Source organism: Zingiber officinale, chromosome 1A, assembly GCF_018446385.1.
Source record: "Zingiber officinale cultivar Zhangliang chromosome 1A, Zo_v1.1, whole genome shotgun sequence".
Lineage (NCBI taxonomy): Eukaryota > Viridiplantae > Streptophyta > Magnoliopsida > Zingiberales > Zingiberaceae > Zingiber > Zingiber officinale.
The window spans coordinates 163,614,573-163,630,364 of NC_055987.1; the positions used below are offsets into that span (position 1 = coordinate 163,614,573).

The 15,792-nt window shown below is 35.3% G+C and overlaps 1 protein-coding gene across 1 annotated transcript; it reads left to right on the forward strand.

Moving 5' to 3' along the window:
* Positions 1-237: 237 nt before the first annotated feature.
* On the forward strand, positions 238-3,605 carry LOC122038247 (putative receptor-like protein kinase At3g47110). Its single transcript, XM_042597891.1, has 2 exons — positions 238-2,756; positions 3,001-3,605. Exons 1-2 carry the CDS (start codon positions 245-247, stop codon positions 3,396-3,398), a joined length of 2,910 nt encoding a protein of 969 aa, XP_042453825.1. The 5' UTR covers positions 238-244; the 3' UTR covers positions 3,399-3,605.
* The last annotated feature ends 12,187 nt before the right edge of the window (positions 3,606-15,792 follow it).

The following is a 15,792-nucleotide window of genomic DNA, read 5'->3' on the forward strand; positions in this document are numbered from 1 at the left end:
CAGTCAACCTTCCAAATATATCACATCGACAGGTTCATCTTCTCAGCTTCCCAATAGAATCAATATCTGTTGATTTATTTTGATAGATCCTACCAATTAAATAGATAAGGTCCATTATAATTCATCAATTAAAGGCCACTAATCAAAATAACGAACTTTAGTTTTTTTAAAAAAGTAATTATTTTGCCCTATTTATATCCAAAGTACTCACACACCTTGCAGTGCAGCTCAAGAAAACATCAACATGGAATTGAAACAAGTGTGCTGTTTCAAGATTTTTCTTCTCCTCTTGTCATGTGCAGGCTTATCTGCCTCTCAATCCTCCACCGATCACCTGGCTCTTCTCTCCTTCAAGTCTCTCATCTCCGACGACCCAACCGGCGCCATGTCCTCATGGGGAAACGCCTCCCTCCACTCGTGCCAATGGCGAGGCGTGACATGCACTTACCTCAATGACCAAGAGAGAGTCACAGCTTTGAATTTGAGTTCCCTCCAATTGTCGGGCAAACTCTCGCCATCCCTTGCCAACCTCACTTTCCTTGAAAACCTCGACATCTCTTTCAACGCTCTCGGTGGTACCATTCCACGAGAGCTCGAAAATCTATCCAACCTCAAGCATCTTGATTTCAGCAACAACAAGCTTCAAGGAGACATCCCTCGCAACCTTGGCTCCCTCACAGGGCTCCAAAATCTCTCCTTATATAGCAATCTTCTCACAGGAGCCATTCCTCCTGAGATTGGTAACCTCTCGAGCTTGAGAAAACTTTTCTTGAGCGTCAACCAACTCAGCAGCTCAATTCCTGCTTCAATTGGCAACCTCTCCTCTCTTTCAATACTTCATTTGGACACTAATCAACTCACTGGAGCCGTCCCTTCTTCTATTGGAAATCTTGTCAACCTCACCATACTCTTGCTGCATAACAATAGTCTCTCCGGGTCCATCCCAACTGAGATAGGAAACCTTGCCAATCTGATCACGCTGATAATGGCTGGCAATCAGCTTACTGGCAGAATTCCTAAGAGTTTGGGGTTGCTGCACAAATTATATGTATTGCATCTGAATGATAATTTGCTTGAGGCAAAGAATGCTGCTGAGTGGAGTTTTCTGGATGCCTTGACCAATTGCACCAATCTTCAAGTGCTGGTTTTGGAGAACAATAATTTAGGCGGAGCGTTGCCAAAATCCATAGTTAATTTGTCCAAAGTTCTTCATGATCTGAGGCTCGGTGGTAATCACATAGCCGGAAGCATTCCTGCAGAGATTGGGAGGCTTGTTTCCTTGTCAAGAATTATTATGTCGTCCAACTATCTCGATGGTGTCATTCCCACAGCACTGGGAAGCCTTTCCAAATTGGTAGAAGTAGACTTGAGTCGAAACCACTTTGATGGAGAAATACCTGCAACTGTTGGCAACATAGTTGGACTGACTAAACTTGTTTTGGCTTCCAATAAACTTAACGGATCCATACCAAACAGTCTTGGGAAGTGCCGACTAGAGAGACTGGATCTTTCTGCCAACAGGTTGACTGGAGCAGTGCCCAAAGAGATTCTCTTAATTCCTTCACTCTCCGTACTTCTCAATGTTTCACACAACTCACTATCAGGACCTCTGCCTCCAGAAATTGGGCACTTGAATAATCTCCAAACGATTGACGTCTCTTACAATCAACTTACTGGTGGTATTCCTCCCGCCATTGCTCAATGTAAAGTCCTTCAGAATCTTTACCTGCAAATGAATCTTTTCCAGGGATCCATTCCTTTGAAATTTAGCCAATTGAAAGGGATTCAAATTCTGGACATCTCCAACAACAACTTGTCTGGAAACGTACCGGATTTTCTTGGGAGCTTTCCTTATTTGACTTATCTTAACCTCTCCTTCAACAATTTACAGGGCGAGCTGCCAAGAGATGGAACATTTAGTAACGTTACTTCGTTCTCTGTGGTGGGAAACAAAGGACTTTGTGGTGGTGTTCCAGAGCTTGGTTTGGCACCATGCTCTATGGGGAAGAAACATCCATCTTGGAAGCTCGTTGTAGCTATTTCCATTGCTGGAGGAATCTTGTGTATTATCTCTCTCATTAGCTTCTATGCTGCTTGCCATAAGCAGAGGAGATCTTCTTCTATCTACTCGGATATCAAGGGGCCGTATAGGAAGGTCTCTTTTGCTGAGCTTCATAGAGCAACAGATGGATTCTCACCTTCTAATCTGGTCGGCAATGGGAGCTTTGGGTCTGTTTACAAAGGTTTAACGGATTGGGAAGATCATAATGCAGTGGCAGTGAAGGTGTTTGACCTAAAGCAAAAAGGGGGTTTCAGAAGCTTCACAACGGAATGTGAAGCTTTGAGAAGTATCAGACATCGGAACCTTGTCAAGATTATAACATCATGCTCAAGTTTAGACTTCAAACGGAACGACTTCAAAGCTCTAGTGTTTGAGTTCATGCCTAATGGAAGCCTGAGCAAGTGGCTACATCCTAAAGCAGATGAACAAGGCACACCCCAAATGCTAAGTCTCATCCAGAGATTGAATATATCAATTGAAGTTGCTTCTGCACTGGAGTATCTTCACCACCATGATCCAACTCCTGTTGTCCACTGTGATCTTAAGCCGGCCAATATTCTCCTAGACCACGACATGGTTGCGCACGTTGGAGACTTTGGATTAGCAAGGTTTCATAATGCAACTGTCAGAACAAGGGCTGAGACATCAACAAGTTCACTCATACTAAAAGGAAGTATCGGATATGCTGCTCCAGGTTTGTTTACATTCATTTGATAATAATGGTTAAATAATCAAAACATAGCCGAGGAAAAAAAATACTAACTAAATTTTGCTACATGTTAACAATAAGGAATTTTGAATTATGATACTCGTCTAAATAAATAGCCTTTCAGTTATTGTAGTCACATTGTCTCAGGTGCAAGTGTGATTTCTTACAAACTCAGTACATTTCATTTATTTTTGATGAATTGCTAAGCTTTCATGTGGTCTTATTACAGAGTATGGATTGACCAATAAAGTTTCTGTCCAAGGCGATGTGTACAGTTACGGAATACTTTTGCTCGAGATGTTTACTGGAAAGACACCAACAGATGCAGCCTTCAATGAAAATTTAAACCTTCATAAATATGTTGAAATGGCAATTGCTAAACAAGCTGTTGATGTCATGGACCCCAAACTATTCTCAGAATGGGGAGAAGAAACGCTTCACCTTGACCCATCAACAAAAGAAATCAGAATGAGAGCGGTAGAGTGTGTTAGTTCAGCACTTAGAGTTGGCATCCAGTGTTCCATGGAGTCGCCGAAAGAGCGAATGAAGATGGAAGATGCAGTAAGAGAGCTCCACAACATTAGGGATACATTTCTAAGGTATGGTTCAATATCTCCCCAAAAGTAGCCCCTGGCTTCAATTTATGATCATATTTACAAAAAACTATTCAGCCAATAGGCTTTGTATTCCCTATAGGATTTGCATGTAGAAAAGTTTATGTACAAATTGAATATGTATCTTTTTCTGAATTCACCATTATGTAGAAGCAGCGTTAAAAACATCGTTCTGCTTCTCTTGTTGTTGGAGTGCTGTTTTATAAATGTATAATGTTCTAGTATATCAAAATCTGTAGAGGTTAATCTTTAAATATAGATAAGCTATGCTTCGGATTAACGCAGTAGATGAATTAGGGATTAAACCGTCTATCTCCCGAATTAGAAGTTTGTACACTTAAATTATTAAAAAAAAAAGTCAGATATTTCTAAATTAACTACTTATCTGAATTCCTAATAGGATAGGCAATTGGAAAAGGGAAAAAAAAAAATCCAACTTATTTATGTTTAAATGTTTTTTTTAAGTTCGTATCTAGTATCTAATTCTTTGAACCGACTAATTTTAAGAGTGATTGATGCTGGACCGGTAGGCCGGTAGAAAGGTTTGAGTTACTTGAAATATTAAAACAGAATACTTTTTCGATCTTTCAACTCAAGTTAACAACAATAGCAAATAAAATTAAATAGAAATAATAACTTAAATAAAATAAGTAAAAGACCAAGAATTACTTGATTACAACCTAAATGGTTATTAATTCAAGACAGTAGAAAGCTCACTAAGAATCTCCTTCATTGAAGGCGAAAAAGTCTTTTACACACAATGAAAGCTCAGAAAAGACTAGGAAAGTGAATACACAAGTTGTTACTTCTTTCCTAGGTCCAGGGGTCTTTTTATAGACCCTGGAAAAATTTATCCGTAGGCTGAAGGCGCCTTCCATAGGGCTGGAAGGCGCCTCCAACGAGGCCAAGGATAAAACTTTATCCTTTTCCGCAACGGCCAGAATTGCCTTGTTGAATGCGCCTTCCATGGCTGGTTGAAGGCACCTTCAGCCATTGAAGGCGCCTTCTGCTTGAAGGTCGCGGAGGCACCTTCAACTCCTGTTGAAGGCGCCTCTAGCAACTCTATAGCTCACTTTAACTCTTTCGCTGCTCCGATCGCCTTGGTGATTAGGGTCAATCAAAATAGGGCTCACCCAAACCCATTTTCCGGCCTTCTCCTTGAGCAGGCTTCCTCCTCGGCTTCTCATCCCTTGAACGTCGCATACATTCTTCTCGTCTACCAGTATACTCTTCCGCGGCACCTCATTCCACAGACGCACTGAGCCCGTCGGCTCTATCCCGTGTCGTCCTTCTCGCTAGCCGCGTCTTCCGCTCGACTTCCTGTGCTCCTAAGCTCCTGCACACTTAGACACAGGGATCAGAACATAACATGACATAACCCAACTTGGTTGATCACACAAAAAAATAACCTTGGGATTCCAACAATCTTCCTTTTTTTGATGTGAGCAACCCAAGTTAAGTTAGAATAAACCAACCACCAAGTAGAGATAAGAAAATTGCAATACCAAGTAAATAAAATTGTAAATATGTAAAAAAGTGCAAAAAGATTCAACTACTACCTCTCCCTACACTTAACCTGTTGGATCGTGAAAGTCAATAGAGGGGGAGGTGAATATCGATCGAAAATGTTAAGCGAGTACGCAATGGAAAGATGAAAACAAAAAAATACAACGCTAACACGAACCGTTTTACTTGGTTCGGAACCTTGGTTGACTCCTACTCCAAGGCCCGCACTCGTCGAGTGCTTTCGTTGGGCAATCCACTAGCAGTTCGAAAAAGATGATTACAAAATTTGAAGTAGAAAGATGCTAAAATAAATGAAATACTGACAACAAGTAAGAAAAAAGAAATCAGAGCGTTGTCAGAGAAGCTTCGTCATAGGAGCACAGCGCAGGATCGTAAGCGTCAGAAGACATAGTCGTGAGTTATTCTTTGCTCAAGGGCTCACCCTCCTTATATAGGAGACTCCGGGAGCCCGAATCCCTTTCGAGCGCCTGGACTGTGATGTAACCCAGCCAACCAGAGTGTTCCACGTTGCGACATCATTTTGGGATAAACTTTGCATTCCGGGCGCGTGGATCCCTTCCGAGCGCCCGGACCACTTTTCTCCAGAAAGTCCTTCTCCTGCAAGAAAGAGTTAGTCTGAGACAAAATGCAAACTATATTACCCTACAAAACAAAGTATTAGCACAGTTATAATAAACAAACAGAGTATTAATTAGATTCCGTCTCACCGAGACCGGAATCTAGTCAAGATCTCAACTTAGAGTTCCGAAATGGTTCTAAGTTGGATCGACGCCTAAGTTCCCTTCCCGGGAACGCGTTCTTATAGTCACTACCCTCTAGTGACTTACCTTAACTTACCTGCTAGACGTCCGGTCAGCCTTTCGACCCGTCTGGACTTCGTGTTAGCTACCTGGTCAGCCCGTCGACCTAGCTAAACTTCCTTACAACACTGAGTTAACACAATCGATAAAATCAGTGTTAACAGAATTCAAGTATAACCTAGGGTTATCTTCCCCTAGGGTTGCCTAGCTTCACTCACTAGGACTTCCATTGTCTGTCTTCACTCACCGGAACTTCCACCAGCTAGCTTCACTCACTAGGGCCCGACTTCACTCACCGAGACTTCCACCACCTAGCTTCACTCACTAGGGCCCGACTTCACTCACCGGGACTTCCACCACCTAGTTTCACTCACTAGGGTCTGACTTCACTCACCAAGACTTCCACTTTGTCTAACCTTTACTTAGAACTTACCTTTGCTAGTCATCTAATTATGACTAGACTTCTCTCTTCCAAAAATCAAGTCCTGTTTGGGTCAACCCTTGGTCATATTGTCAAACATCAAAATCCTAGAGATCGATTGCACCAACAATTTTCACCTTTTTGATGTTTGACAATTTTCTTAAGTTAGGCTTGGGTCTTTAAGGGTTAATTCTCAAGATTTGAGAAATTCAAAAAAGTTTGAGAGAGGTTTGGAATGTTTTAACTTTTCTAACATAAGATTTTTTCTAACTTAAGATATCACTCTCCCCCTTTGACACACATCAAAAGAATATAAACTTAAGGTTCTATTAGGTTTTGCACCAATAATGTGCGAAAAAACTTTCCAAAGTGTTTGCAAAAACACCTTTCAATGTATATTTTAAAATGATTGAGAAAAAATTCTAAGTAAATATAAAAGAAAACTTAAGTAAAGAGAATTTTTAAATTAAGGCTTTTAAAAAACTTCTTCGTAACTTTTTAAACAAATTTTCTAAGTGATAAAAGTGAGTTTTCACAATTAATAACTTTTGAAAGTTTAAGTATTTTTTTTTTCAATGTGTTTTCACAAAAAAATTGTAAAACAAAGAGAGATTTTGTAAAAGAATATGAAAATAATTTTTCAAACTTAGTTTCAAAGATTTACAAAAGTAATTTTTAAAGATTATTTTTAGTCTTTCAATCAGGGATTCCCCTTAATTTGACATATTCTTATAACTTCTTGTTAACCACAAGTAAAACTTCCTATGTGTCTAGGGGGTTGATCCAAATTAAAAGAACACAAAGTTTGAAGATGAGTTTTCAAAACATTTTCCAAAAAAATTTAAACGTAATTGTGCACCAAAACCTTTTAAGAAGACTTTGTCAACTTAAGTTTTAAAATGTTTACTAAGTAATAAAATAATTTTTCAAAATATGTTAAGTCATAACAATTTTTGAAAAGTATAGATGTTTTTTTGTATAAAATAAATTTGTAAAATAGTTTTCAAAATGATTAAAAAAGTTTTGAAAATATTTTAAGAATATTTTTTAAATAACGTATGAGAAGGTTTTTCAAAATATTTTCATATTTATAGATTTTTAAATATTTTTATAAAAATAATTTTTCAAAATATTTTGCAAACATATTTCTCAAAAACGCCTCCCCTGATGTCAAAATTCCCTCTGAAGTCAACACTCCTCCTGAAGTCAACACTCCCCCTGAAGTCAACACTGGGGTTTGGGTACCTAAGTGTTATAGGGAATTTAGGGTTAGCAATATTTTCCTACATAATTATCTCTATATACTTGGTATAATTGTTCATTCATTAAACAACTAGTCTAAAAGATAATTAATTTTAGATTTAGGTGTATTAAAATAATTTGTTACTAATTCAATAGTTTGATTAAAACAGCTTAAATTTTATATTAATTGATTGAGTTAATTTAATGATAATCTTGGTTATAATATTTATTTCATTTTTTGTTTTAAATTTAATTTAAGTAGGATTAATTAAGTTTGAAGTCAATATTAATTCGAAGTTAAATAAATTAGTATATTAATTAATCTGTTAATTTTTAAAATAATTTTTGAAATAATTTTTAAGATAATTTTTAAATTTAAATTAATTTTTAAAGTAATTTTTAAAATAATTTTTAAGATAATTTTTAAAATCATTTTTTAAAATAATTTTTAAAATAATTTTTGAAATAAAAAATAATTTTTAAAATCATTTTAAAAATAATTTTAGGATAATTTTTAAAATAAAAAAATTAAAATAATTTTTAAATTTAAGTTACTTTTTAAAATAATTTTTGAAATAATTTTTAAGATAATTTTTAAAATTATTATTTTTTAAATAATTTTGCAGTTAAAAAGATTTAAAATAATTTTTAAGTTTAAACTAAATTAATTTAATTTAATTTAATTTTAATTAGATTTAATTTAATTTTAGTTAGATTTAATTTAATTCGATTTGGTTTGATTCGATTTAATTTGGTTCGATTCGATTCGGTTCGATTCGATTTGATTTGGTTCGATTCGATTCTATTTGATTTGATTCAATTCGATTTGGTTTGATTCGACTCGATTTGATTCGATTCAAGTCAATTTAGTTTGATTTGAAGTCCTTAGTCATCTCTTCCGATCTATGTTTTTAATCCAGGAAACTTATAATTTTTGTGAGATGAAGTTAAGTTCAATTTAACTTTGTGTTTGATTCAGGTTTAACTTTGGGCTCAATAAATAGACATTCTCTGGATAAACTTCTGAGCTATGATGAGTCACTTGGACATCATTAGAGTAACCATGCTATCGAGATTTTCCAAATAGTCCTATCCACTGAACTTAATACAAAACCTTGGTCTAATTGGTTAGGATTCGTAAATGGTAGCTTCGGTTAGTTCCACTAAGCCAAATGCACCAGGTCGAAGCCATATCTTCCTAGACATGCATAGATATAGTTTCCCTAACGTACTATCATCCAAAATTTCACCAGTACCATAGGTCAAGTTAAACTATTATCCCCTTTTAAACTAGTCCTAATTACCTTGCCGGGTAGGTTAGTTTTTTATTACCCTATCGGGTAGGTTAGTTTTAGAGGTGCCAGAAATTCTAGAGTCTCCCCCTAAATTATTGATCTGATTTAGATTTTAGTTTTGGTTAAGATTTAATGTTTAATTTATAATTTAAATTTAATTTTTTAATTTTGAAGTAATTAAATTCGTCAAATTGTTCTTCTTTAAACGAGTGTATTTAATGTTTAAATTTTTATTAATTTTTAATTAATTGAATTGTTTGAATTATATCTCTTTAAAGGTTTACCTTTTAACCTTTTATTAATTGTTAATTTTAAATTTTCTAGATTATATTTGTTTAATATGTTATCTTTAACATTTAATTTTAAGTTTGTTAAATTTAGTTTTGATTTTATTAAAGTGTTTGATTTTATCCTTATATTTTTTTTTTACTTTTAAGTTGATATGATTAGTTGAGTTTATTAAATTGGTCTTGTCTTTAAAATTTAATTTTTTGTTAATTAAATTATCTTGGGGTTGGATAGGATTTTCTGGATTGATATGGTCTAGAATATTAAATAATTTGTTAAGAAATTTATTAATTTTATCTAGATCAATATTCACCTTGTCATCATTATCATTTGAATTTTTAAATTTATTTAAGTCTAAATTTAAATTTTTAATATTTAACATTTCTGAATTTGTTAATTTATTTAAATTTTTGTGTACAATAATATTTTTAATATTATTAGTTGAATTTTTCTTAGAGATAGAGTCATTCAAATTGATTTGGTTATCATTTGAATTTTTATGGTTATTAATTATTTTCATATTTTTTTAATTTTCTAAATTAATTAGATTTGTTTTATCAGATAATAATATCATAGGAGTATTTTGCATGTATTATCAAATACACTATTTTTACGTATATTTTCAAAAAACATTAACATGCATATTTTTTAAACTACTACTAGCAGAGGTATTTTGGTAAATATTAATAATCTTGAACGCAACCCCTAATTCAGTAGGCTTTTCAATTGGATTTGACTCGAGTCCAGATTTGATTTTGACTTGATCTTCTAGTTTCATCGGCTCTTCATGAAGCTTGATCAACTGGGTCCAAAGCTCATGTACATTCTTGTACTTTTCTAGTCAGCATAAAATATTGTTAGATAAAATATTACAAATAAGTTTACTTACATTTTGGTTCAATTCTGAGTCCCGAGAAGGTTTTATCAATATCAGCCAATTATCAAAACTTAGACTTCCTAAGAAACATTCCATTTCTCGCCTCCAGTAGTTGAAATCTTCTTGATCGTATAGTGGTGGTTCATGGATGTTCCGTCCTTCTTGAAGAGTCATTAAGCACTAAAGATAGATAACTAAAAAAGAGATACCAAGACTTGGTCTTGGATTAGCAGTGCTGGAGGGAAAAAAATATAATATTTACACTAATTTTAAAAATAATAATAATAATAATAAATATTTTAAAAAAATATTATTTCAAATTTTGGTAAATACAATATTTTGTTATTTTAAGCAAAAATAATATCTAATTTTTCTTTTTTTTTAAAAAAAACCTTTGCTCGATTGGTGGTTGCACCAATTCAGATCGGTACCTGCTTTGATACCACTTGTTGGATCGTGAAAGTCAATAGAGGGGGGGGGGGGGGGGAATATCGATCGAAAACTTTTAAGCGAGTACGCAGCGAAAAGATGAAAACAAAAAATACAACGCTAACACGAACTGTTTTTACTTAGTTCGGAGCCTTGGTCGACTCCTACTCCAAGGTCCGCACATGTCGAGTGCTTTCATTGGGCAATCCACTAACAGCTCGAAAAGATGATTACAAAATTTGAAGTACAGAGATGCTAAAATAAATGAAATACCGACAACAAGTAAGAAAAAAAAATCAGCACGTTGTCGGAGAAGCTTCGTCGCAGGAGCACAATGTAGGATCGTAAGCGTCAAAAGACGTAGTTGTTAGAGTGTATACTAAAAGTCTAGCTTTTGTATAAATATTTATTTAGAAATAAAGAATTACAATGGTCAAATATCTACATTTATTTGTTAAATGTAATTTTGTTCAATTAATTTATATAGTAGACAACATGGTGTGTGGTGTCACACACAGAAGATCATGTTGTCAGTTCTTTATAAATTATAAGCAGTTGCCCGCGACCAAAATGGAAAGGAATAAACCGTTGAAGTAGTCGTAGTGTAATTAAGTATTAGTTTATCTTAACTAATAAATTACACTGATACACTCCAAGTGTATTGAGTATGACCATTTTAGGTAAGTTCTTTTTGTACTGACTTTATAAAAGAACTAGACCTTAGTTATTATGGAAGTGTGTGCTCTTAATCCTAATATAATAACAAATACATATATTTAGTATTTATTTCTTTGACTTATCAATGGGTAAGATTTAGCTCGATAAATCAATAAGTCCGATAAGTTGGGAAATGATATTACTTATAGTGTGTGTTGTTGATTATAGAAGGAAACTGTGTCCAAGTAATCTAGGTTGAGAATGACCCCAAGAGGAGCTCATAAGGATTTTTCATGTTAAACCCTGCAGGTGGACTTAGTCTGACATGACGATAAGGTTGAATGGTACTACTCTTGGACTAAGATATTAATTAAGTGAGTTGTCAGTAACTCATTTAATTAGTGGGCATTCATTATCTTAAACACAGGGAGACTAACACACTCATAATAAGAAGAAGCCCAAAATGTAATTTGGGATTGGTGCGGTAGTTCAATAATAGTTCTTTAGTGGAATGAATTATTATTGATGAAATTAAGTTATGTGTTCGGGGTGAACATGGGATGCTTAATTTCATCGGGAGACCAAAACCAATTCCTCCTCTCGGTCCCTATCGTAGCCTCTTAATTATAGAGTACTATACTCACCTTCTTACCCATCCTATAGGGGTCGGCCAAGCTAGCTTAGAGTCTAAGCTAGGGCCGGCCAAAGGCATGGTTCATGGGTTCATGAGGTGGCCGACCCTAGCTTGAACCCAAGTTTAGGTGGCTGGCCCTATTAAAATAAAAAAGTAATTTTATTTTTAAAATTTTTCTTATGTGGATTCCATGGTTTTAAAAGAGAGTTTAAAATTTAAATATTTCCTTTTATAGCTTTCTACAAAAGATTAAAAAAAGATTTGAAATCTTTCCTTATTTGTAGATTGAAAGGTAAATTTTAATTTTGAGAAAACTTTCCTTTTTTAACCATGTTCATGATTTAAAAGAGAGTTTAAAAAATTAAATATTTCTTTTTATAAGTTTCTAGAAAAAATTAAGAAAAGATTTGATATCTTTCCTTATTTGTAGATTGAAAGGAGATTTTAATTTTTAAAGATAACTTTCCTTTTTAGAAATTATCCACATGTTTAAAAGAAAGATTTTAATTTATAAAATTTCCTTTTTATAATCCACCATGAAAGTAAAAATTATTGGAGAAATTTTTTATAAATTTCTGGAGACAAATTAGGAAGTTTTAATTCTTATTAAAACTCTTCTTGTTTATAACTTATTGATGTAGCTGACCATGTAATGTGAGAAGAGGAAATTATTTTTAATTAAATAAATTTTCCTTTTCATAGCAAAAGAATTAAGGAAGTTTTTTATTTAAATTTCCTTATTTGCCAAAACCAAGGATTATAAAAGAGGGGGTAGAGGTGTCTTCATGTGAATGACTCTATTCTTTTTCTTCCTCCCTCTCTTCCTTGTTGGTGTGGCCGGCCCCTTCTTTTTCTCTCCTCTCCTTATTGTGGCCGAAACTTCTTCATTGGTGGAGTTCTCTTGGTGGCCGGATCAAGCAAGGAGAAGAAGGAGAGAAAGGAAGCCTAGTCTCTAGCATCCCTTGGAGCATTGGTGGTGGCCGAAACCTAGAAGGAAGAAGAAGGTGCATGGTGGTTCTCATCTCGGAAGATCGCTGCCCACACAACGTCCGAGGTTAGAAGAGGAATACGGTAGAAGATCAAGAGGTCATTAAAGTTCACAAAGAAAAATATTACTAGTATTTATTTTCCGTATCATGCTAGTTTATTTTTCTTTGTATGAATTTCAAACACAAGAGGCATTAGATCTAGTTTTTCGAATAAGTTTTTCGAGTTTGTGTTTTTTTTTTTTCCGAATTTGTGATTCGATTGTTCCTTTTGGTTAACCTAGAGTTATTTAAGGAAATTAAATATTAGCTTTCCTTAAAAGACTTTGTTTAGGCGGTGGTGGTTGCTCTCATATCCAAGAAGGTCATGTGCCTCGTCATGCAGTCCTGCAAGCCAATTTTGGAAATTAATATTTAATGAAATTAATAACATAGGTGGATTTGAATCAATAGTGTTAAGTTCCGCTTGCGATTCAAATCTAAACCATTAAGAACAGATAAGTTAAATTTGGAATCAATGATGTTAAGTTCCACCTGCGATTTCTAATTTAACTTCTAAAGAACACAATAGGTTATTTAAGGAAAGGTTCGACACTTGTACAAAATTTTTGTACAGTGGAACCGGTACGATTTTCCTAGGACTAACCAACAGTAGTCGTGAGTTGTTCTTTGCTCCAGGACTCACCCTCCTTATATAGGAGGCTCCGAGTGTCCGAATCCCTTCTAGGCGCCTGGACTGTGACATAGCCCATCCAACCAGAGCACTCCACGTTATGACATCGTTTTGGGATAAACTTTGCATTCCGGGCGCTCGGACCACTTTTCTCCAAAAATTCCTTCTCCTGTAAGAAAGAGTTAGTCTGAGGCAAAATGCAAACTATATTACCCTGCAAAACAAAGTATTAGCATAGTTATAATAAACAAACAGAGTATTAATTAGATTTCGTCTCACCGAGGTTAGAATCTAGTCAAGATCTCAACTTAGAGTTCCGAAATGATTCTAAGTTGGATCGACGCCTAAGTTCCCTTCCCGAGAACGCGTCCTCATAGTCACTCACATCCAGTGATTTACCTTAACTTACCTACCAGACTTTCGGTCAGCCCTTCGACCCGTTGGGACTTCTGTCAGCTACCTGGTCAACCCGTCGACCTAGCTGAACTTTCCTGCAACATTGAGTTAGCACAATAGATAAAAATAGTGTTAACACAATTCAAGTATAACCTAGGGTTATCTCCCCCTAGGGTTGTCTAGCTTTACTCACTAGGACTTCCATTGTCTGGCTTCACTCACCAGGACTTCCTCCACCTAGCTTCACTCACTAGGGCCCGACTTCACTCATCGGAACTTCCACCACCTATCTTCACTCACTAGGGCCCGACTTCACTCACCGGGACTTTCACCACCTAGCTTCACTCACTAGGGCCCGACTTCACTCACCGAGACTTCCACCACCTAGCTTCACTCACTAGGGTCCGGCTTCACTCACTGGGACTTCCACCACATAGCTTCACTCACTAGGACCTGGCTTCACTCATTAGGACTTCCACTTTGCTTAACCTTTGGTTAAGACTTACCTTTGCTAGTCATCTAGTTCTGACTAGACTTTTTTCTTCCAAACATCAAGTCCTGTTTAGGTCAACCCTTGGTCATATTGTCAAACATCAAAACCCTAGAGATCGATTGCACCAACATAACCTTCCCTTCTCCCCCTTTGATCACATAAAACATTTGGGGAAATAGAATCTAAGGGTAAAAAAAAATTAAGATGAGCTTAATTTCTAAGTAACTTGCAAGTAAAAAGAAATTTCTAAGTAAAATTTGCAAGAGAAAAAAATTTCTAAGTGAAATTTGCAAGTCGAGAAGAAAAAAAATATTAAACCATTGACAACTATTGAAAGCATTAATTTAATTAACTATTCTATGTTGATCAGTTTGTCAATTAAATATTCAATTCAGTAATTGATTTCTAGGCTGTGGCTAGGCACTATGCCTTCTTGGTTATTGGATCATCAACCACTTCTAGACAAAGCCTCTTAAAGAATTTAAATATTTAATCTTCTATCTAAAAGCCCTAAATCCAATTTTACTTTTAATTTATACAAGTTTTTAGAACTCAATATAGGTTCCTTCCTACAGGATTAATCAAAAATTTTGAGGGTATGTAACTTTTGAATATTTTTCTGATTTGACCCCTGTGAAATCTAAGGTGTCAGCTTAGTCTTTTAAAAAGTTTGAACAGTTAAACATGTATGATTTTCAAGGTTTCAACTCGTGTCCTCAATTTATCATTTTCAATTTTTAATTTTTTAAAATCTTCTAACAGACAAGATTTGGCTAAGATTATTTTTAATTCTTTGTTTTCTTTTTCCAGTTTACAACAATCTTTAGTTAATAATTTCATAAATTTAAAAAACTTGTCAGGCGGGAGAGATTGTACCTGACTTACCTTGTCAATTCCGTCATCTGTAGCTCCCCCTGAACTGCTGCTTTCTTTTGATGTAGCTCCCCCTTCATCGATGCTCATTTCGTACGAGTTTGCTTCATGTTCATTTGCTTGATGACTTGCTATCAACGCCAGTCCAGAGAAAGCTTCGACCTCTGATTCGGACGACGTTTCGTCCCAAGTTACCTTTTAGGGTCTTGGATTTGTTCTTTTGAACGGGCTTCTTGTTCTTGCCTTTGTCCTTCTCGTTGACCTTTAACTTAGGGCAGTTGTCTTGAACGTGTCATTCTTCATTGCAGTGGTAACATCTGATTGTTCTTCTCTTTTACACTACAGATGGTTATATTTTCTAGATTTAAGTAATTTTTTAAAACATTTTACCATCATTACTGTTTTGTCGTCAAGAGAGAGGACTCTGAATCTTGTTCATCAATCTTTGCCTTAAGAACAATGTCGTGGTGCTTTGGCTCCTTATTTATATCTGCACATCTCGATTCATGGATTTCAAAAGTTGAAAATAACTCTTCTAAGGTAACATATTCTAAATCCTTAGAGATATAGTAGACATCTACTAATGATGCCCATTTTATATTTCTAGGGAATGCATTAAGAGCATACCTTAGCGAATCTCGGTTGCTTACCATTTCTCCGAGATTCGAAAGTCCAGTGATGAGTTCCTTAATTCTCGAGTGAAGGTGTGCAATGATTTGGCTTCTTCAAATCGAAGGTTGGTGATCTGGTTGCGAAGAAAGTCCCGTTTTGCAAGTTTCATCTCCGAGGTTCCTTCATGTAGTTCCAGGAATTTCT

What these genes read in the sequence shown, in the direction of transcription:
- LOC122038247 (XM_042597891.1), top strand. Translation starts at nt 245, where the DNA reads ATGGAATTGAAACAAGTGTGCTGTTTCAAGATTTTTCTTCTCCTCTTG. An exon ending in TATCGGATATGCTGCTCCAG is followed by an intron (nt 2,757 to 3,000) that starts GTTTGTTTACAT and finishes GTCTTATTACAG; the next exon opens with AGTATGGATTGACCAATAAA.